Genomic DNA, 20,703 nt, shown 5'->3' on the forward strand with positions numbered 1-20,703 from the left:
TTAACTATACAATAATAAAGGTTCTCAACTAAAACCATTATCCCCTAGCTTGGATTGAACCGTATGTATCCTCGAGTGCAGCTCTTCCAAGTTCTTGTTGAGGGTGACAATTTCTTCCAGTCTGCGCTGCTTCTTGTAGTCCTGGATCGTGGATTCAATTAGGTAGCTTTGCTCCTTAAGGACCATCAGTTCTTGTCTTAATTCCTTCACTTCTTTGATGGTCATGTTTTCGATCATTAATTGCGATAACTTCTTCACCTCCGGTTCATCTTTTTGGGTTTTCGGTCCCTCTGGATTTAAGATCGCTGGAAGCGATTTCAAGGGTAGAATTTTTTCATTTATATATGCAGCTGAAGCAGTCTTGATTGAATTTTGGAGCTGTCTTTCCACGTGGTTTCGAGGTTCTATGCATATGAGTTGTCTTGTTAATGTATTATACAAATTAAATGAGTTGAGCAGCTTGTGTCTTAATCGAGCGAGCTCGTTCAGATTCTTTGGGTCAGGTACTCTTTTAGAATCTCTAAACGTTTCTAATTTAAGATTGTTTAACGAATCTTCAAAAGTGGGCAAGAGGCTGTCAATAACTTTAGATATGTTTTGCATGCTTTCATATTTGGCAAATATTCCACTTAGGGGCATTTCTACGTCCTTGCTGAATTTTCTACCCACAAATAACATACTAATACAATGCGAGCATAATCTTACAGACACAGGAATTTCAGACAAGCTATCCCTCTCTGTATCGTAGTCAAATGGTAAGTCAGATGCTGCGGATACCAAGTATCCTATATCTATTTGGTTTGAGCAATTTCTATACGTATTATCACAAACAATCATGCCACATAATCGGCAATGGTGCTTTCGTAGTAATAATCCGAACGGTTCGGAGCATATATTGCAGTATAGTACACTCCTATCATCTCTCCAGGGAGTAACTGTACGTTCTAGCTTGGACATCTCATTGTTCATCTTCAGGTTATAGATAATAGATCCATTATACTTCTTATAGAGTGTGACCAACCCGTTAACCAGCCGGACAAACCGGTTTTCAAGTTGTAGTAATCTCAAGTTCTTATCTTCCTTCTTCATATTTCGTAGCTTGAAAAATTTCTGTGTGAGGTCTATTGCTTTACCGTAATCATTATAACCAGGTTTATTCACGAAACAATCATGACAACAGTTATACCATTTCCCTTTCTCGGGTTCATACCGTGCTGACAAGTCTAGTTTAATCATATTGGGAAGATGCCTTCTACAATGCAATTTGCCGCACTTTTTACAATTAATGGCGCCAATTTCGTTATTCAAAGTTCTTCCACATGCTTGGCAGTGGCTTATCCCTTTTTGCAATTTCTCCCAGTGGCTTCTTTTCAACTTTTGCACTTTATCCGCACTAGAGTTCACCTTCGTTGCTTTACCATTGACCGTACTACTCTCATTGGATCCAAGCGAACCCTCATTACTATTAAACTCATGCTCAACATCTAAATGTTTATTTAGCGCTTGCAAATTGTCGAACTTCTTAAGGCAAATCGGACATGAAACATTTTCAAGGTCCATAATAGATAAATTGCTGGGCGTATCTGACGACGTCCCATTAGAAACCATAGTCGGTTGCCCTCATCCTAAAATTAACTTACAACTAGTGTTCATATATTTTCGTTCTTCTATTGTTTTTGTTAAGCATTACCCAGCCTGCCACGGGTAGCATAAGTGACAGTGATTCTACTGCAACTGCTCAGTATATTCTAGTACGTCTTTTTACTAACTATTGGCTCAGGTTGAATTTTTTGCATACATGTAACTATATATGTGCCTGTGTATGTACTTGACTATTTTACAGTAATGAGATTCTATAAAGTACTAACGGGGCCAGGAGTTTTATAACTGAGAATACCATTTGATTATTGTAGCCCTATTATGTGCTTCTTTTCTTCGCTTTTCGTCTTTGACATATTTCTAATAGCAATAGCTTAGAAGACCAACTTTGGTTGAACAAATGCCTTTTGCTTGGAATGAGAACTTAATGGATTTATTTCAATGATGGCTAATTCATCACTGGATATTAAGTCAACAAATAATAAAGGTCTGTATTTATCGGTAAAGAAATAGTCGTTTGTACTTTCTTCATTCCGGTGTGCATCTGTGGTCTTTATTTTATTTCCTTGACTTAATAATACGTTTAGGTTTTCATTGATTTCCATATCGATATCGTCATCCTCATCATCTTCTTCATCGTTCATGAAATTACTTTCATCTGTGATAGTTAGCCCTTCGTGGCTACGTTTCTTCTGTTTCCTTCTCTTATTTATTGGGAAATCAACGTCAAAGTCTATTCTTGAGATCCAAGTAGCACCCCAAAACCATAACCTATTACTATTTTTCACATCCGTGAAAATACCCACACAGTTCTCTTTTAATGATTTCCATTCTTTTGGAAGGTTTTCGGTATTATTCTTTGACCATTGGGTTAATAGACTTTCATCGTCTTCGTTTTCAGATTCTGAAATTAAGTTCATGTTAAATTCATAAATCTTGTTTTCTGCAGTAATTACAACAACAGACTTTCTGGGTAAGTTAATGTGAACAGCGGTGATAAAGTTATTCAAACGAACCAATGATTTTGCCTCTAGTGTCTTTAGGTTTAGTATGTCTACAGCCCCACACCCACGAGAAATAACTGCAATATCTTGATTTACTTCCAAATGGTTGATTCTATTGATATATGGAACTTTAATGCTACTTTTAGTGGAAGTGATTTCTAAAAGTTCAATTTCTTGTGGTTTTTCATCTTCTTCAGATTCTAAGTCCACAACGAATACTTCGTCTTCGCAGGAGCATATCACAATTTTGGAATTATCGATAAATTGGGCCAATTTTGTGGCAGTTTTCAGCAATAGTTCGTTATCTAGCTTCGTCACTTTTAATTTGGTACCCATTGGTTGCAAATGAAAAATTTTGGTTGTGGAAGGCCTTCCCACAAGTAGCACTTGCCCGTCTGGCGATAGAGCACAAGTTGAGATATTTTGTTCGTCCTTTAGGGTTAGTTTGCACACTAGTTTATAATTCTGCTCTGAATTAGATTCAACTCCCATTGTCCATATCTTAACAGTCGATTCGTTCCACGAGACAATTAAACGTTGTTGCTTGTTGATTAAAACATTCTTGGAATAAGGTTCGACGGTCGGCATTTTCCTATAATTCCCATTAGAGAAAGAGGTCACTGAGTTGATAACTAACGTTTTTTCAACACCTCCTGAGACCAGAAAATCGGCACCTTTAGATTGGTATGCACATATGGTTCTAATATCATTACCGTGAAGTAATCTGTTGGAAGAGTTCACCCATCTGTTGTTCTTTTGAGATTTGTTGCTATTTTGAGAAAATTGGAAGATCTTTCTATCCACACCAGCACTAAACACGTAATTGTTATCAATATCAGTAGTTAGGCATAAGACGTCTGCATCATGTGCTTTAAAAGACTGGTTCAATGTAGCAAATTGGAAATCCCAGAACTTTATGGAGCCGGTAGAATCACCAGAAGCAATTTGATCAGTCTTTGACAAATAGATAACGGACCAAACTAAAGTGGATTCTCTTTTGGCTTTGTCGACTTTCATGGTATGCAATAGACGACCYATGTTTTCTTCACCTTTTTGAGCTGACCAAATCCTTATTCTACCATCAGAACAACCTCCAATAACGAAGTCATCCTTCTTCCAAGCTAAAGTCAATACTCTGGCTTCTTGTCTCATTAGGATAGTATCGTGTTCCAAGACACCCGGCCCCCCAGATATATCTATAAGTACCACAGTCCCATTATCGCAGCCCACTGACAGCTTATCTTGGGATTCATTGATGGCAATAGACCAGATCACGCCTGCATTACAGTCATAATTTCTTAATGGTAAACCCGTAGCCAAGTCCCATTCTGTAACGACAGTAGAACCACCAATGGAAAAGAGTCTTAATGGCTCACCACTGACATTGCTCCAGCATAAGCCTTCAATTGATCTGTCTTTGCCACCTTCAATAACCATTTCCTGGAACCAGTTGTTTCTTGGATTCCAGATTTCTATGTTACCGTTAGACCTACCAATGGCAAGTCTCAAATCCGATGGAGTCAATTTATTTATGTTTGATTTATGTGAAAATGCTAGAGAAGTGATTGTGGCAGGTGTAAAATCCACAAACCTGCATCTGTGCACTATCATCTGTTGCTGACTGGTCATCTTCACAGAACTTCTATGTTACTTTTAGCAACTATTTGCTCTCTTCGAAATTGCAAGTTGCGATGAGCTCATTCATACTTTTTCTTCTCAGTCTGAAAATTTTTCATGGGTTTTGAAAAAAAAAAACTGCACAATATAGCTTTAAGCAGAGTAAAAGTACAAGACAGAGACAATATCGGTTAAAAAAACGAAAAGACAATAGTAATCATTCTCTATTGTTTAGGGTATTAGCTTGGTGTATCATTATGGTATTTGACTGTATATAGCGTATTCTTGAGTATATTTCCATTTATAACATCCGTGCACCTCATGTAGAACAATTAAATTTCGTGTTTGTTTACCTTTTAAGCCCTTTGAGGATCAGACATCTTGGTTTCTATCTACAGCTTTGGAAGAAACAAGAGGTCTAAAGAGCTTCGGAGGACTGCCCAATACGCTATGCATAATTCTGACGGGAACGACATTAATACAAAAATCTTTAACTCAGTTGCTGAGGTGTTTCAGAAGGCACAGAGCTCGTATGCGGGACACAGGAAGCATATAGCTGTTTTGAAAAAGATCCAGTCAAAAGCTGTCGAGCAAGGGTATGAAGACGCTTTTAACTTTTGGTTTGATAAATTAGTTACAAAGATTTTGCCCCTGAAGAAAAATGAGATTATCGGGGACAGAATAGTAAAATTAGTCGCTGCGTTTATAGCCTCTTTAGATCGAGAGTTGATCTTAGCCAAAAAACAAGATTACCAGCTCACGAACGATGAAGAAGGTGTATTTTCAAGATTTGTTGACCAATTCATAAGACACATTTTGCGTGGAGTAGAGAGTCTAGACAAGAATGTCAGGTTTAGGGTTTTACAATTATTAGCTGTTATAATGGATAATATCGGTGAAATTGATGAATCACTTTTCAATTTGTTGATACTTTCTCTGAATAAAAGGATCCACGATAGAGAACCAACTGTTAGAATACAGGCTGTGTTTTGCCTAACCAAGTTTCAGGACGAAGAGCAAACTGAGCATCTAACCGAGCTTTCTGATGATGAAGATAATTATGAAGCCACGAGGACCTTGGTTGCTACGATTCAGAACGACCCGTCAGCTGAAGTGCGTAGAGCTGCTATGCTGAACCTGATCAATGATAATAACACCAGACCCTATATTTTGGAGAGAGCAAGAGACGTGAATATCATCAATAGAAGGCTTGTGTATTCGAGAATTTTGAAATCTATGGGGAAAAGTTGTTTTGATGATATCGAGCCACATATTTTTGATCAGTTAATAGAATGGGGGTTGGAGGATAGAGAGTCGTCGGTAAAAAACGCATGTAAGAGGCTCATTTCTCATGACTGGTTGAACATTCTAGACGGTGACTTAATTGAGTTGCTAGAAAAGCTGGAGGTTTCTAGATCCCCAGTATGTGTCAAGGCTATAGAAGCCCTATTCCAGTCACGGCCAGATGTACTCTCCAAAATCAAGTTCCCCGAAAGCATTTGGAAGGACTTTACCGTGGAAATCTCCTTTCTCTTTCGGGCCTTTTATTCGTACTGTTTGGATAATGATATAACAGAAATGTTGGAAGAAAACTTTCCAGAAGCTTCAAAATTATCTGAGCATTTAAACCATTACATTATTCTTAGATTTCATCAAGAAGATGTGCCCAATGATTCTCCAGTAAGTTTAGATGACAGAACTTTAGAATTTATTATTGAACAGCTATTAATTACGGCAGAAAAATATGATTTTAGCGATGAAGTTGGGAGGAGATCAATGCTTACAGTCGTAAGAAATATGTTAGCTTTGACTGCACTATCCGAGCCTCTCATTAAAATTGGCATCCGCGTAATGAAAAGTTTGTCGATAAACGAAAGAGACTTTGTAACGATGGCAATAGAAATTATCAACGACATTAGAGATGATGATATTGAAAAGCAAGAACAGGAAGAGAGAAAGAAAGGCAAAAAAAATGATCTGTCTGCTAACGGAGACGATGATGATAATAACATAAACGATGATGCCGCTAATGATGATGACGAAGACGATAATATTGCGTCCTTCCACTCTGCAGTAGAAAACTTAGTGCAAGGAAACGGCAATGTTTCAGAGAGTGACATAATGAACAACCTCCCACCTGAAAAGGAGGCAAGCTCAGAGACAATTGTTCTTTGTCTCACAAGATCGTCATGTATGTTAGAGTTGGTCAATACACCCCTAACAGAAAACATTTTAATTGCATCGTTAATGGACACTTTAATTACACCTGCAGTTAGAAATACCGCACCAAATATCAGAGAGCTTGGTGTCAAAAACTTGGGTTTATGCTGTCTCTTGGACGTCAAGTTGGCTATTGACAACATGTACATTTTGGGTATGTGTGTTTCTAAAGGTAATTCATCATTAAAATACATTGCGCTACAAGTCATCGTAGACATTTTCTCTGTGCACGGTAACACTGTGGTGGATGGTGAAGGTAAAGTAGACTCCATATCATTGCACAAAATATTTTACAAGGTTTTAAAAAACAATGGTCTACCAGAGTGTCAGGTGATAGCTGCAGAAGGGTTGTGCAAACTTTTTTTAGCAGACGTGTTCACCGATGATGATTTGTTCGAAACGTTAGTTTTATCATATTTTTCGCCAATCAATTCCTCAAATGAGGCATTGGTGCAAGCATTTGCATTCTGTATCCCAGTATACTGTTTTTCACATCCTAATCATCAGCAGCGTATGTCAAGAACGGCTGCAGATATACTTTTAAGACTATGCGTTCTTTGGGATGACATGCAAAGTACTGTAGAAACTGGAGCTAATCGTGAGGCAATGCTAAAGCCCAACATTATATTTCAGCAACTAATATTTTGGACCGATCCGCGCAATTTAGTTAATCAAACAGACTCTACTAAAAAGGATATAGTGCAACTCACATTCTTGATTGATGTGCTCAAGATATTTACACAGATTGAGAAGAAGGAAATAAAAAAAATGATATTAACAAACATAAATGCTATATTTTTCTCAGCTGACCAGGACTATTCTACTTTAAAGAAGATTCTTGAGTATTCTGATGATATCGCAGAGAATGATACCTTAGACAGTGTCAGCAAAAATGCTCTGGACAAATTAAGAAACAATTTGAATGTAGTCATCGAAGAGATTAACGAAAGGTCAGGAATTCAAACAAAAGATGAAAACAACACGACGAATGACCAATACTCATCCATCTTAGGGGATTCCTTTAATAAACTGGCAAATGGCACACCAGATAACAGTATCGATACAACTGCCGAAAATGACACGGGAACCACCAAAGCGCCTGAAAATATTTTAGTGGCAGATAACGCAGGAGAAAAGAACCAAAATAATTCCAGGAAAAGGACAAGGTCTGAAACGGAACAAGATACTACATCCACTAATCCAGAAACTACTTTCATTCAAAACACTTCAGCTGTAACAAAGAATGTGAGTTTTATCTTACCCGAAGAGGAAGCAGACGCAATGTCGGTAGACGAAGAAGATAATAGTCCAGATTCCTTTACGGATGTTTAATTGAGCTGATGTAGTAAGTTTTTAGGTTATTTATAATTAGATTTCAGTTTTATACATATTCGTATTTTAAGTTTGTTTGTATTTTCTGTTCTTTTCACCCGTCAAAGAAAAGCAGCTCTTTCCACTCTCCGTTTTTTTGTCAAAGTATCTTATTTAATCAAATAACTTAATATAGAAAAACAAAAGAACAAAAAAAATATAAACATTAAAAAATAGACCAAAATCGACAGCATTATAGATATTATAATAACTGGGCTACTACTGACATATTATCAGTTTTGGCTAGCAATTCTTTCATTTCTTGCAGTTGCATTTCGGTGACCTTAATGGATTCAACCAACTGTTGTATTTTATGGTCACTAATTCCATTTTCAGGATCGCTCTTCTTATTGTTTATTTTTTCCTTCATGTGATCAGACAAGACACCATTTTGAATGGTCCCATTCCCACGATCAATCAACCAGTCCCAAATTAAACTTTCTGTATCAGTGACTATATTATTACTATTCGGGCCCTTACGGTGAGCATTTTTCATAATATTATCTTCGTATACGTGGTAAAGGGTTTTGAAATTTGGAACGTAATTGTACTCATTTCCATTGATTAGAATTGTTCCTGGAGTAATAATTTGGATATTGGAACTATTCCTCGAATGAAATAATAATCTAAATAAGAAGATAAAACATATAATCAAAGAGACAACTGTCATAATTCCCTGAATTGATGTTATATCTATTTGTTGCAGCACGGAAGATATAGAAGAAAAAGAAGGGCTACTATTTGTGGTTTCGACATTATCTTCACTTTTATCAACTTTGGTAGTGGATGATGACGATGATTTTCTCTTACTCGTTGTCTTACTTCTTTTTTTGGATTTTCTCTTTGTTGAACCGGCATTGGAAATTATTTTCTTAAGATCTTCGACAAGTTGCTTAGTGGAGCTTTTTTGTCCATCAATCGACCCCTTTTCAATGGTTCCCTTCAACATGGATTTACCTGTCCAAACAACATTAGTCACGACTGTCATGTTTGTTGTATTACGCTCACCCCACGAAAAGAATAATCTTGTATGGACGGAGAATGAACTACCATATGGAACATCAGGCGATCTAACGACTTGCTTTATCATAAAAAAACTGTTCAAATCCATATGTTCGATGGTCTCTGTAACTATACATTTAGTTTGCTTCGGGCCGAATGAATTGTTCAATTTCTTGATGTAAGTAATCTCTCTTGTTTTATTCACAAATTTTGGAATTTCACAAATATTAAAATTATTTTGATTTTCGATAATCTTTTTAATATAAGAAGTATCATCACCATACAATAGTGAATAAACTGTTCCCAAGGGAACTGGAATATTGATGTTTTCTTCAATAACTGTATCATCTTTTCCTTTTTGGAAATCTGGTTCTGTCGGGTCATGAACGGGAGGTCCAACAGTGGGCAGATTGATAGTTTCTTCCTCTGGTTCAGGGGTATTGCTGGATTGATTTTTTGAATTCAAGTTTGAGTCTTCATCGCTTAAGATTTTATTAGCTTCGGATATCATTGTTTTTGTCGTATCCATGACACCATCGAAGGTCCCCTTTTCAATCATGCTTTTAATCCAACTTTTACCAGTCCAATCGATAGAGTTATAAACCGTTAATTTGGTAGTATTGTTTTTGTCCCAAGAGAAAAGAAAGACCGTCTTTACTGAGAAGATATTTCCCGAAGGAACGTCCGGATTCTTGGTAACGCTTAGTATTTTAACATAGTCTTCCAAATCATAGTGCTCCAAATTATCTGTGATTAAACACTTTGTTTTACTTGGACCAATACTATTCGATAGAGGTTTCGTGTATGCATAATCACGAACTTTTTTAGTAAGAAAGTTGTTAGGAATTGGTGAGATTTCAAAATTCTTTTGAGCTTTTAAAATTCTTTCAAAGTAAGATACATCTTCGCCATACAAGACATTGATGACTTTCCCTAAAGGCGCATTTATATTTGCCTCAACAACTAATTGTTCATTACTGGAAGGTTTATAATCGGCCGTTGTTGGGGCATGTTTATTGGGACCTAGTAATAGATTGTTTGCTGGTTTTTTGTTCTTACGAAGGTCATTTGATTCACTAAAAATATCAGGATCCATGTCATCGCTTGATGTCATATCCGTACTATTGATGTCTGGATCATTATCGTCTAGATCTCCATCATCATCATTGTCATCATATTCATCAAAGAATGCACTACTTGAATCACTTAGCGTACCATAATCGTTATTTCCGAAACCATTTCTATATTTTCTACCTAAAATGATTTGATTCCAAACGTCTGTTATTAAGTCAAAAGTAGCATCTCTTGACATGAAAGAGGCGAATATGTACTTTGTATGCAGAGTATCAATTACAATACCGTTGGGAAAAATACCAGCTGTGGTTTTTTTTTCAATTTGGACGATCTCCTTGAATGGTATGAAAACTGTACTAACCCAACCCAAAATATTCGAAGAAAATCCAATATGTGCATCAGATATATACATTCTACCTTGTAGTAGAATATCACGAGACAGAGCACAACTATGATCAACAATCAACCTTTCGTTAGGACTGATATCGGAATCTTTGAAAAGAGTGTGAAATTCACTATTTTTCTTTTCCGATGCATATTCGATACCCTGTAATTTAAAATCGTTATTACCAGAATCTAGATCCACTACTGTATTAATGTTTCCTGAACCAGTGGTACTTGTTCTTGGCCTTTGTTGTCCCTGATTCGTATTGAAAAAATCGGAGCTACTATTTCTCGTTTTGTTAAATGAATTTCTCAAATTGATCCCAGGGATCACTTTATTGCCTAAGTTCGATGGTGAAAATGATCTTCTGTTTAGGAATCTTTTGGACATGTTTCTCGATTTCCTCTCGTCAGAATCTTCAAAAGTCATGTCATTGGAATAAGAAGAATACCTTGAATTTCGTTTGCTATTATTTTCATCGCTCGTGGCATTTTCCAGTGCTTTATTAGCAGGTAAGGTCTTACTTCTTGCTCTGTGGTTACATAATTTCGATTGCATAGTGGCAAACCTTGCCATATCAATATAACTGCTATTACGATAACTTTTACTTAGTTCTCTGGAAGCAGTATTATTGCTCACGTTAGTTTTGCTGATATGGCTCAGATTTGTGGAACTTGCATTTGGATTATTGCTATTGTTATTATTGGTATTATTTTCGTCTAATTCAAGAGTTGTATTATCGATATCCGAAGAACCCGCCACGGCCTCTAAAGTTAAATTTCCTTTACCAAAGGTGGAAATTGCAGGTTCGTGTACTGTCAATGGTTGAAATTTCACTTTACCTACATTCGATTTATCGTCTCTATCGTTGTCATTTTCAGCTTCGGAGTTCGAATTTGCATTCAGGTTTCTACCGTTAGGTGTCAAGGAATTGGAAAGCGGTGTAGTCGATGTATTTGTAGGTACGAGTTGAGTTGATGGCGAAAGAAACGTCTTGGAATGTGGCGAGAATTCGTCATCATCATCTTCCTCTTCATCATCATTGGCCTGCATATGTGGATCAGAGGCAGGGCCTGAAACTGGAGATAATAAAGAATCTAAATGACGTAAAAATGATGAACTACGATGAGCTGTCTTGGTCGAAGGAGAGTGAATGAGCACTGTATCATTTTGATTTTGATTTTCTGAAGTTGGGAAGTGCACTTGTTGATGTGCTAAAGGATGTTGCTGCTTCCCATGCTGATGATGGAAATGAGGATGGTGATTTGAACTTGAGTTTTTTTCACCGGAATGTGAGACTTCAGGTTGTATTTCATTGCTTAAAGCTGAAATTTTCGGAACATGTGAGATGGCGCTATGAGCCATCGATAAAATAGTATCGAATAAACTGTTTGAGGAATTTTCGACATCGTTATTATTATTATTATTATTATTATTATTATTATTATCGGTACCATTATTATTAGCAGGAGTTGAGTCAACAGTTGGATGCGAAGAAGTCTGGGTGTCGTCCTTTTGTAAAATACTTAAAGCTGGCCTTTCAATTTCGGAAGAGGAGGAGTTCACCGTGTTTTTCGTATCAGTATGTTTGACCTTTTCACTTGCTCGGTCTATGGTTACCGGGATATTAAAATAACCTTGCGAGGAGGTATTCAGTTTTTTCAAACCAGCTTTGGAATTTTGTAGAGATCTTCGAGGCATGAACGTCAAATCTATACCATGCTTGTTTCTGTTACTTTTATTACTGAGATGACTTTTACTGCTTCTTATAGAAACGATATCTGGTAGTTCTAAAGGCAGCGGCGGGATAGAATCATCAGAATGGCAATTATGAGAATCCTGGACAGACGAGTTCGTAACTGAGTTACCAATAACGTCATCATCACTAGATCCTATATCGGTCAATACTCTTCTCTTGGCAATGGCGTTCCTGCCATGATTGTTCCTCTTTAGCGATAGCGACGACTTCGTTGCGGAATTGGCAGATGCTTTTCTTGTACGAGTAGTTTTACTTCTTTCCACCACTGGTTGCTTTTTCTTTGACATCAATTTCAGTTTCTTGAAAAAGTGACCATCGCTGAAAGACCTTTTATTGCGTGGAGGTTCATCCTTCATCGGTTAGGTATGTGTGAATATGCTCTATATGTATATGATAGCGATAGCCGTCTATGATAGATGTTACAGGACGATGTAGTATTTTCGTGGTAAAATCCTCGAGAAGAAACAAACTAGACTCAATATGGAACCGCGAGCTTCCACAATACYAATCTTTTGGATGTCTATATACTACTAATCCAAGACCTCCCCCCACCTCATCATGTAAACAATAGCAAAATTCTGTCTTTTTCCTTTTTTTGTCACTTTTGCGGCTTTTAGAATCCGTCTATCGCTAACCACGATGCAAAATCACACATTCTATTATAGTTGAATTTATGTAGGCTGTATTGCAGTATATATATATATATATATGGTATATGCTGGACTATGGTAGGCTGGCATACGACGTTACAAGAAAGCATACGTCCTTCCCTTTACTCGCTCCAAAACGGCACAATAATATTGGGAAGAGAGGGGACGGCATTGAAGCTTATACTCTAACGGTCTTCGGCCCATTCATTCTCACGTCTGATGGCGGCTTCCTCCTCTGGGGTGAAGTCGTTGACGATATTAAACGTCCTTCTTATTTCCTCGGGGGACCTGCCTCTGATCATTTCGGCAACAACTTTGCAGCCCGCGTCCAGCAACGGCTTGATGTTAAGGTAGTTTGCCGCCAGGATGATTTCATAAAGCATCTCTTGGTCCACTTTCAAAAACTCCCTATCCCATGAGTCCACGGGGGCGCTCTTTCTGGAATCATCGTCGTCTTCGTCGGGGAAATTGGAGTCCCTGTGGTGTTCTGCCCACTCGATGACCTTCTGCAAAACAGAAGACCGGACATTGGGCACGGGCATCACGATCTCGTCTTCGTCGTCATCGTCATCGTCGTTGTTGTTGTTATTGTTGCTATTATCTTTGCTCTTGTGGTTGGCCTCGGAGTCCGAATCCGAGTCTGAATCGGAGTTGTTCTGTAAGTTGCTGTCATGCATATCGTTCAAATAGTTCTTCAATAACAGAGACCTCTCTGCGATCTTTTTGTCCACGGTGAATCTTTCACCCTCCCCACTCACGAGAACAACACTAGAAGCTACCATGTCTGTGTTTCGTCTGTTGTTTGTTGCTGTGCTGCTACGCCGGCCTTGTTCTTCTTGCTCTGTGTTCTCTTGTTCTACCACCTCTTTCTCTGCCTTCCACCTACTTCTTCCCCTTCTCTTCTTTTCTCAAAAGGGCGAAATTCGCCGGGGAATAGGCTGCAGGGTAATAGTCCGGCGCCTTTGATTTATATTGTATTACACTGTACTAACACTATGTTAAAGGTTGCACTATTTAATCTACTGTGGGTATAGGTATTTAACCGTTCAGCTCTTAAAGGCGTACGAGCTAGAGACCCCGAAGTTGCTGTAAACGCTGGCGCTCAGGTCGTCCAGCGGCTGCACTGAGTCTAGTGTGGCCAAGAACTCGTTGACGCTGCCGGTGTGGGGCGACGCTGCCGCCGTTTGGAGCATTTCCTGGCAGCAGTCCTTCATGGACATGGTGAAAACGGCCATTTGGTAGTGCTGCTGGTCCTCTTGCTCCGGCTTCTTCTTGGCCATGGTTTTCACTCCGACCTTGTTCATTATGTAGTGGAACGACTCGTTTATCAGCGATTCCAACACTATGGACGTTGCGGTGCTCTCGATGCATCGAGTCAACTCGTTTATTAGCTGTTTGAAAACCAGTGTGTTGGAGTGGAAGCCGGCTAGTGCTTGCGGGTCGAGCGTTTGCGAAAGCAGGAATTCTTGTTCGCCAGAGCTTCTGGGTAGGAAAGTTGAAATCAGGCTATCATTATTCTGCTGAAATATCTGAGAGTTTATGTTCTGGAAGATTCTGGTGAGGTGCGAACTGAACTCTTCTAGGGTTAAAGTATCCCTTGGGTTTATGCCGCTGAACTCACTTTCGATTTGGCCTGTAATTATTTCGTTATAGTTCAGCCAGCCCTTGTTTAGAATCCACCACGACAGCGACAAGAAAGCTTGCTCGTTGATATACGCTTCCTGGCCATCTTTCTTTGTCTTCTTCGCCACCGTTGCATCGCCCATGTTGTCCTCTGGACTACTCCACCACGATGTGACCCAGTTATATAGCTTATTGTTGAGCTTATTGGAGCTTTCCTGCTCCATGGTCAGCTTTATCGCAGAGTCCAAATACTCGTTTCTTGTCAGGATATTTAGTTGCAGCCTTGTTAATAAAATTAGTGACGACACTGTGTACGTCACCGTTACCAGCTTGATCAAGCTCTTAAGCTCCAACTCGTTCCACAACTCGGCTTTCGTCTTCAACGGTAGACTCTCTGCGCTTTTGTCAGCGTTTGATCTGGCGGACTGGTTTTTCTGGTCCTTTAATTGAGTGACAATACTGTCTAAATCCAAGTCGTTTTCGTTCAAAACCATCTCCCACACCGGCAATAGCTCGTACATCGTGTACAGGGAGTCCTCCTGCGTCTGTTCAAATCTCCTCCTGATCTGCTCCTTGATGAAATGCTGTTCGGTAATCCGCAACTGCTGCTTATACAACCACCTCTTAATGAAGAACATCACCACCGACCCTGTGGTGAATAGAGCAGCTATCCCTGTCAGCGAGACAAGCAACTTGCCTCGATGCCTCTGCAGAAGCGAGCGTGGCCTTTGGTTTGGGGGCAACATTCAGCGATTCTGTCGTGCTTGCTTTCCTAAATGTCTTCGAATGATGGCTAGTGTCACATTCCTGAATCATATACCCCATGCTTATTCGAGTCAAATAGTACCCTTGTCACTCGGTACGAGTAAGAAATGCAAGGAAATTTTAAGGAAAAAGGGAAGTATAACTAATATACATTTACTCAATTGCTACTGGCAGTATTCCGATCTAGGATCCGTTGCTAGTGCCACCACAGACTTGCAGATACAATTATTCACAGAATTAACACACTTTTCAGATGGTGGAAGGAAAGATAGACGAGTTTATGGCCATCACGGGCGCTGACGACGCTGCCATTGCCACCCAATTCATCGAGATGGCAGACGGTAACTTGGATACTGCCATATCATTGTTTTTCGAGAACGGTGGAGCTGCCTTGCTGAGCAGTAACAATACCCCTGCCCCATCCAATTCGGCTTCAGCGGTTCCTATTTCTGCAGACGCAGATTCAGATGCACAATTGGCTGAGAGGCTGCAACGGGAAGCTTACCAACAGCAACAGCCAGATCACGATTACGTGAGGCCCCCTGATGAAGCGAGACACGAAGTACTAACCGAGACAGCAGGGTTCCAGACTTCTTATCCCGGTATCGGCGGAGGGTTCGAGCCATTGCATAGAGTCAACGATATGTTTGATGAAAGAAGACCCGAGAGCATCTTCAATCAGCGATTGGACGATACAACTACCGATACTTACATTAACGATGACTCTTCAGACTCCCTGGAGATATCTGAAGATGATGACGACGATGAATACGAGTACGTGGAAGAACCAGTTATTGAGCTCGACGAAGACGGCAACATCAAGGAGTACACCAAGTTGGTCAGAAAGCCCAAGTTTATCTCCAAGGAGCAAAAGCTAGCTTTGTTATTCAAGCCCCCATTCTCAATCATGTCCAAGCTAGACTTAGACGCAGCAAAGCAAAAGGCAAGAAGTAAGCAAAAATGGATAATGATTAACATCCAGGATTCAGGGATCTTTCAATGCCAGGCCCTCAACAGAGACCTGTGGTCGTCCAGACAGATTAAAACTTTGGTCAAAAAAAATTTCATTTTCTTGCAGTATCAATTTGAATCTCGTAATGCTCAGCCTTACCTACAGTTCTACCACCTAAATAACAAGGATGATTTACCACACATCGCCATACTGGATCCAATTACTGGTGAACGTGTTAAGCAATGGAATAGGACCGTCCCTGCTGCAGAACAATTCATTTCGGAAATAAATGAGTTCTTGACTTCATTTTCACTGGACCCGAGGGTTTCCAATCCAACGGTCAATGAGCCTTTACCTAAATTAGATCCAACAACTTTAACCGAGGAACAGCAAATGGAACTAGCCATTCAAGAGTCGTTAAATAATAATACCACTCAATCAGACAAAGAACAAGTACCGAAGACGGATCAAGAGCTGAAAGAAACACACGAGATCGATCCATTCGATACCGTAGAGGCCAAATCGCATCCCGAACCGCCCAATAAACCAGGAATCACCACAAGAGTCCAGATACGTACCGGGGACGGGTCTAGGCTAGTCCGCAGATTTAACGCTCTGGAAGACACCGTGCGTACTATTTATGAAGTCATCAAGACAGAAATGGATGGTTTTGCAGATGCAAAATTCGCCCTGAACAATCATCAAAGAGAGGATTTGATTGACAAATTGGACATGACCATAGCCGACGCTGGTTTGAAAAACAGTTCCCTGCTACTAGAGAAAATAGAGTCCGAGTAAAAGAGCGCATCGCATTGTGGTATCATTGATAGTTTAATTTGATATGTATTAGGCACTAATAATAAGGCGGAAATACCCGGCTATTGTGCCGTTACTTTTTTTTTCTAAGCACGCCAAAATTAGGAAAAAAACACATACATAAAACAAAAAGTAGTTCAAAATATACACAGAATATATACCATCATACCATATCGCAGTATTGGACATTATAGCATACTAAACAATGCTTATAGCGATGCGTCTGCCGCTACTACTTCTATATTTACTCGTATTGCCCTTTTCAGGCGCAAATAACACAGATGAAGCTCACGAAACAATAGCAACAAACACAAATAACTGGGCCGTACTAGTATCAACGTCACGGTTTTGGTTCAATTACAGGCATATGGCCAATGTTCTCAGTATGTATAGAACCGTCAAGAGATTAGGTATACCAGATTCACAAATCATACTGATGCTAAGTGATGACGTAGCCTGCAATTCAAGAAACCTATTCCCTGGTAGTGTGTTTAACAACAAGGATCATGCCATTGACCTTTATGGTGATTCTGTGGAGGTTGACTACCGAGGCTACGAAGTTACAGTGGAGAACTTCATAAGACTCTTAACGGATAGATGGACGGAAGACCATCCTAAATCCAAACGACTATTGACGGATGAAAATTCAAACATTTTCATATACATGACAGGTCATGGTGGTGACGATTTCTTGAAATTCCAAGATGCTGAAGAAATTGCCTCCGAAGACATTGCCGATGCTTTCCAACAAATGTACGAAAAGAAAAGGTACAAAGAGATTTTTTTCATGGTGGATACTTGCCAGGCGAATACCATGTACTCGAAATTTTACTCCCCAAACATTTTGGCCGTGGGTTCTAGTGAAATGGATGAGAGTTCATACTCACATCACTCTGACGTGGAAATCGGGGTCGCTGTCATCGATAGATTCACATATTATTGTCTAGATTTCCTGGAAAATATTGATAAAAACTCCACTTTAACTTTACAAGACCTTTTTGACTCATTTACATTTGAAAGGATCCATTCGCATGTAGGTGTTAGGACTGATTTATTTCAAAGAGACCCATCAGAGGTGCTGATTACTGATTTTTTTGCCAATGTGCAGAACGTAATTCCCGATGACTCAAAGCCTCTTTCGTTAAGCCATTATCATCACCATAAAGACTACATTGGTACTGCCCAATATGAGCAAAACAATAATGTGTTGGATTTGGCCCTAGAAAAAAATCATGAAAATTTCTCCTCCTCGAAGTTTGACAGACTCACTAAACGCATTAAATCTACCAATGAATTGAATGTTGATATAGGTTCGAATGAATATTCTTTAACCTTTTCCAAGCAATCAGTTACATTAGGATTAATGTTCGTAGTAATGATTGTATTGTTTATACTGAGCGGAAACACTACGAAGGCAAATTATAACCTGTACAATAATTAAAAAAAAAACACTTCATTCATCTTTTACGTATAAGCATATTTTTACATTTAGATTTTTTTTCTTGGGTTTGATAATTTTTATAAATAACTTTTTCACAACACCATAACATCATATTATAGATACATCGTTTTTATCAAAAAAATAAAAAGGTTTATTATAGCAATGTGTATAATAAAGCATGATTTCAAGAGCCCCCATTAAAATCCCAACGTATGTTATCCTGCGAAATCTACTTCGTAAGAAAGTCATAAAACGTTGTTACTCAGTCCCCGTGCTTAGGGATTATCAGCAAGATGCTATAGATGCATGCGTGAATTCTATCCAGCAAGGAACCAAAAGAATAGGGGTCTCACTAGCCACTGGGGGTGGTAAGACAGTCATATTTTCAAACCTTATCAGCCAATTACGGCAAAAGAATTCCAGGGGCAATGAAAGAAATTTTAGATCTTTGATTCTCGTTCACAGAAGAGAATTGGCCTTACAAGCAACGAATACTCTCAAAAGGATATTCCCTGACTTAAAAGTCCATATAGAAATGGGGAAATATGATTGTGATGTAGAGGATTCTGACGTTGTTGTGGCGTCTGTCCAAACTTTGATTAGAAGACTTGACAAATACGATACTGATTCGATAAATCTCATTATTATCGATGAAGCTCACCATTCTGTAGCAAATTCCTATAGGAGTATTTTGGAACATTTCAATGCTTCAACTGCAGATACGAAAATTCCTGTCATTGGATTTAGTGCAACTTTTGAAAGAGCAGATAAGAGAGCTTTGTCAATGGTAATGGATGAAATTGTATACCATAGAGGAATCATAGAAATGATCGATGATAAGTGGTTATGCGAGGCAAAATTTACATCAGTGAAAGTTGAGGCAGATTTATCTACTGTTAAAAGCACTACGGATGATTTTCAACTGGCACCATTATCGTCCATAATGAATACAAAGGAAATCAATGAAGTTATCATGAAAACTTATTTACACAAAAAACAAGAAAAGTCTTTAAAATCCACATTACTGTTTGGAGTTGATAAATCTCATGTACGAACGCTACATAAACTATTCAAAGATAATGGTATTAGCACGGACTATGTCACATCGGATACAAAGCAAGTGGAAAGAGATAATATGATTCAGAAATTTAAAAATGGGAAAACTGAAGTACTGATGAATTGTGGTATTTTCACTGAGGGAACGGATATGCCAAACATTGATTGTATATTACTATGTAGACCTACAAAATCACGTTCACTTTTGATTCAGATGATAGGAAGAGGTTTACGATTACACTATTCAAAAGATCATTGTCATATCATTGACTTCATCGGAGCCTCTAATGTCGGGGTGGTTTCTGCACCTACGCTATTAGGAATAAAGGGTGATGAGATCGAATTCGATGATGCAACGATGGAAGATCTAAAGGCTATTCAAGGCGAGATCATATCTAAACAACAGAAAATCGACGAAAAGTTAAGGGCTCTATTTCAGAGTAACGAAACAACAATGGAAGCTATATCTGGAAAAAATGAAACCAAAAATTGGATACAAAATGCAAACTCACTGGACTTGACGCTGTGTTCATTTGATAGTTTCAGAAACTTCACGGAGAACAATAATTCACTCCCAGCCGGTAAAGAGCTATACGAGTCTTCTGAAGCAATTAAAGAAATGGAACTTTTAATGAACTCACAATATCCATGGGTGAAGTTTGCTTCCAATGCATGGGGCCTCTCCTTACAAGGCAAAAATCATTTGAGAATATATAAGGAAAAATCCGAAGACAAATCATCAGCACTGTATCATTTGAAAATGTACCGGCAATTGCCATCTTTCATAACCAATAAATACGCCGAGTATGTCCCTAAAACAATAATAAAGGATTCCAGTCTTTGGAATGTGATGTCAAGCGTAGAAAAGATTATAAACACTTTAAACTCAAACTCGGAAGGGCAAGTCATGAAGTATCAAGCAATATCCAGCAAATTTACGAAATGGAGATCTGCAGCTCCCACGCCGAAGCAAAGGAATTTTGTTAACAGGAAATTGCAAAAAGTGCATGGGGAATCTTCAAAAGACTTCACCAACTTATCTTCGGATGATATTAACACATACACAGATACTAAAATGACGAAGGGAGATGCCTCGAATTTGATATTTGCAAGCAGCTTAGCACCTGTCTACCCGTTGAAGTCACTATTACGAATCCTACAATATCAAAAAAGAAAATCAACATAAACTGAAATAAACATTTACATACATATACATACGCCTTCACATACGCTGGTGTAAAAGAGAAAGCATAATTCATACCATTAATATATTCACTTTATCAAAGATATATCTTTTCTTGAAATGCAGTTGCCAATGCTATTGTTGAGTTTAATCATTGGTGACACTGGAAAAAAGTGATACACTTGT

The 20,703-nt window shown here is 38.7% G+C and overlaps 9 protein-coding genes across 9 annotated transcripts; 4 read left to right on the forward strand and 5 right to left on the reverse strand.

Annotated features, from left to right (window-relative positions):
* Positions 1–24: 24 nt before the first annotated feature.
* On the reverse strand, positions 25–1,608 carry PEP7 (phosphatidylinositol-3-phosphate binding protein; the record flags this gene model as incomplete). Its single annotated transcript, XM_018363738.1, has 1 exon — positions 25–1,608. One exon carries the CDS (start codon positions 1,606–1,608, stop codon positions 25–27), a length of 1,584 nt encoding a protein of 527 aa, XP_018223867.1.
* A 365-nt stretch (positions 1,609–1,973) lies between these two features.
* UTP4 (small subunit rRNA maturation protein UTP4) lies at positions 1,974–4,232 on the reverse strand (the record flags this gene model as incomplete). Its single annotated transcript, XM_018363739.1, has 1 exon — positions 1,974–4,232. One exon carries the CDS (start codon positions 4,230–4,232, stop codon positions 1,974–1,976), a length of 2,259 nt encoding a protein of 752 aa, XP_018223868.1.
* Positions 4,233–4,670: 438 nt separating this feature from the next.
* On the forward strand, positions 4,671–7,772 carry YCG1 (condensin subunit YCG1; the record flags this gene model as incomplete). The annotated part of the gene is made up of 1 exon (XM_018363740.1): positions 4,671–7,772. The coding sequence occupies one exon, from the start codon at positions 4,671–4,673 to the stop codon at positions 7,770–7,772; it is 3,102 nt and encodes a 1,033-aa protein (XP_018223869.1).
* Positions 7,773–8,013: 241 nt separating this feature from the next.
* Positions 8,014–12,387, reverse strand: YSP2 (Ysp2p; the record flags this gene model as incomplete). Its single annotated transcript, XM_018363741.1, has 1 exon — positions 8,014–12,387. One exon carries the CDS (start codon positions 12,385–12,387, stop codon positions 8,014–8,016), a length of 4,374 nt encoding a protein of 1,457 aa, XP_018223870.1.
* A 479-nt stretch (positions 12,388–12,866) lies between these two features.
* Positions 12,867–13,463, reverse strand: SKP1 (SCF ubiquitin ligase subunit SKP1; the record flags this gene model as incomplete). The annotated part of the gene is made up of 1 exon (XM_018363742.1): positions 12,867–13,463. The coding sequence occupies one exon, from the start codon at positions 13,461–13,463 to the stop codon at positions 12,867–12,869; it is 597 nt and encodes a 198-aa protein (XP_018223871.1).
* A 264-nt stretch (positions 13,464–13,727) lies between these two features.
* PEX3 (Pex3p) lies at positions 13,728–15,050 on the reverse strand (the record flags this gene model as incomplete). Its single annotated transcript, XM_018363743.1, has 1 exon — positions 13,728–15,050. One exon carries the CDS (start codon positions 15,048–15,050, stop codon positions 13,728–13,730), a length of 1,323 nt encoding a protein of 440 aa, XP_018223872.1.
* A 272-nt stretch (positions 15,051–15,322) lies between these two features.
* On the forward strand, positions 15,323–16,819 carry UBX5 (DNA protein crosslink repair co-factor UBX5; the record flags this gene model as incomplete). The annotated part of the gene is made up of 1 exon (XM_018363744.1): positions 15,323–16,819. One exon carries the CDS (start codon positions 15,323–15,325, stop codon positions 16,817–16,819), a length of 1,497 nt encoding a protein of 498 aa, XP_018223873.1.
* Positions 16,820–17,042: 223 nt separating this feature from the next.
* On the forward strand, positions 17,043–18,278 carry GPI8 (GPI-anchor transamidase; the record flags this gene model as incomplete). Its single annotated transcript, XM_018363745.1, has 1 exon — positions 17,043–18,278. One exon carries the CDS (start codon positions 17,043–17,045, stop codon positions 18,276–18,278), a length of 1,236 nt encoding a protein of 411 aa, XP_018223874.1.
* A 178-nt stretch (positions 18,279–18,456) lies between these two features.
* On the forward strand, positions 18,457–20,520 carry IRC3 (double-stranded DNA-dependent ATPase; the record flags this gene model as incomplete). The annotated part of the gene is made up of 1 exon (XM_018363746.1): positions 18,457–20,520. One exon carries the CDS (start codon positions 18,457–18,459, stop codon positions 20,518–20,520), a length of 2,064 nt encoding a protein of 687 aa, XP_018223875.1.
* Positions 20,521–20,703: the final 183 nt, after the last annotated feature.

Source organism: Saccharomyces eubayanus, chromosome II (assembly GCF_001298625.1).
Source record: "Saccharomyces eubayanus strain FM1318 chromosome II, whole genome shotgun sequence".
Taxonomy (NCBI): domain Eukaryota; kingdom Fungi; phylum Ascomycota; class Saccharomycetes; order Saccharomycetales; family Saccharomycetaceae; genus Saccharomyces; species Saccharomyces eubayanus.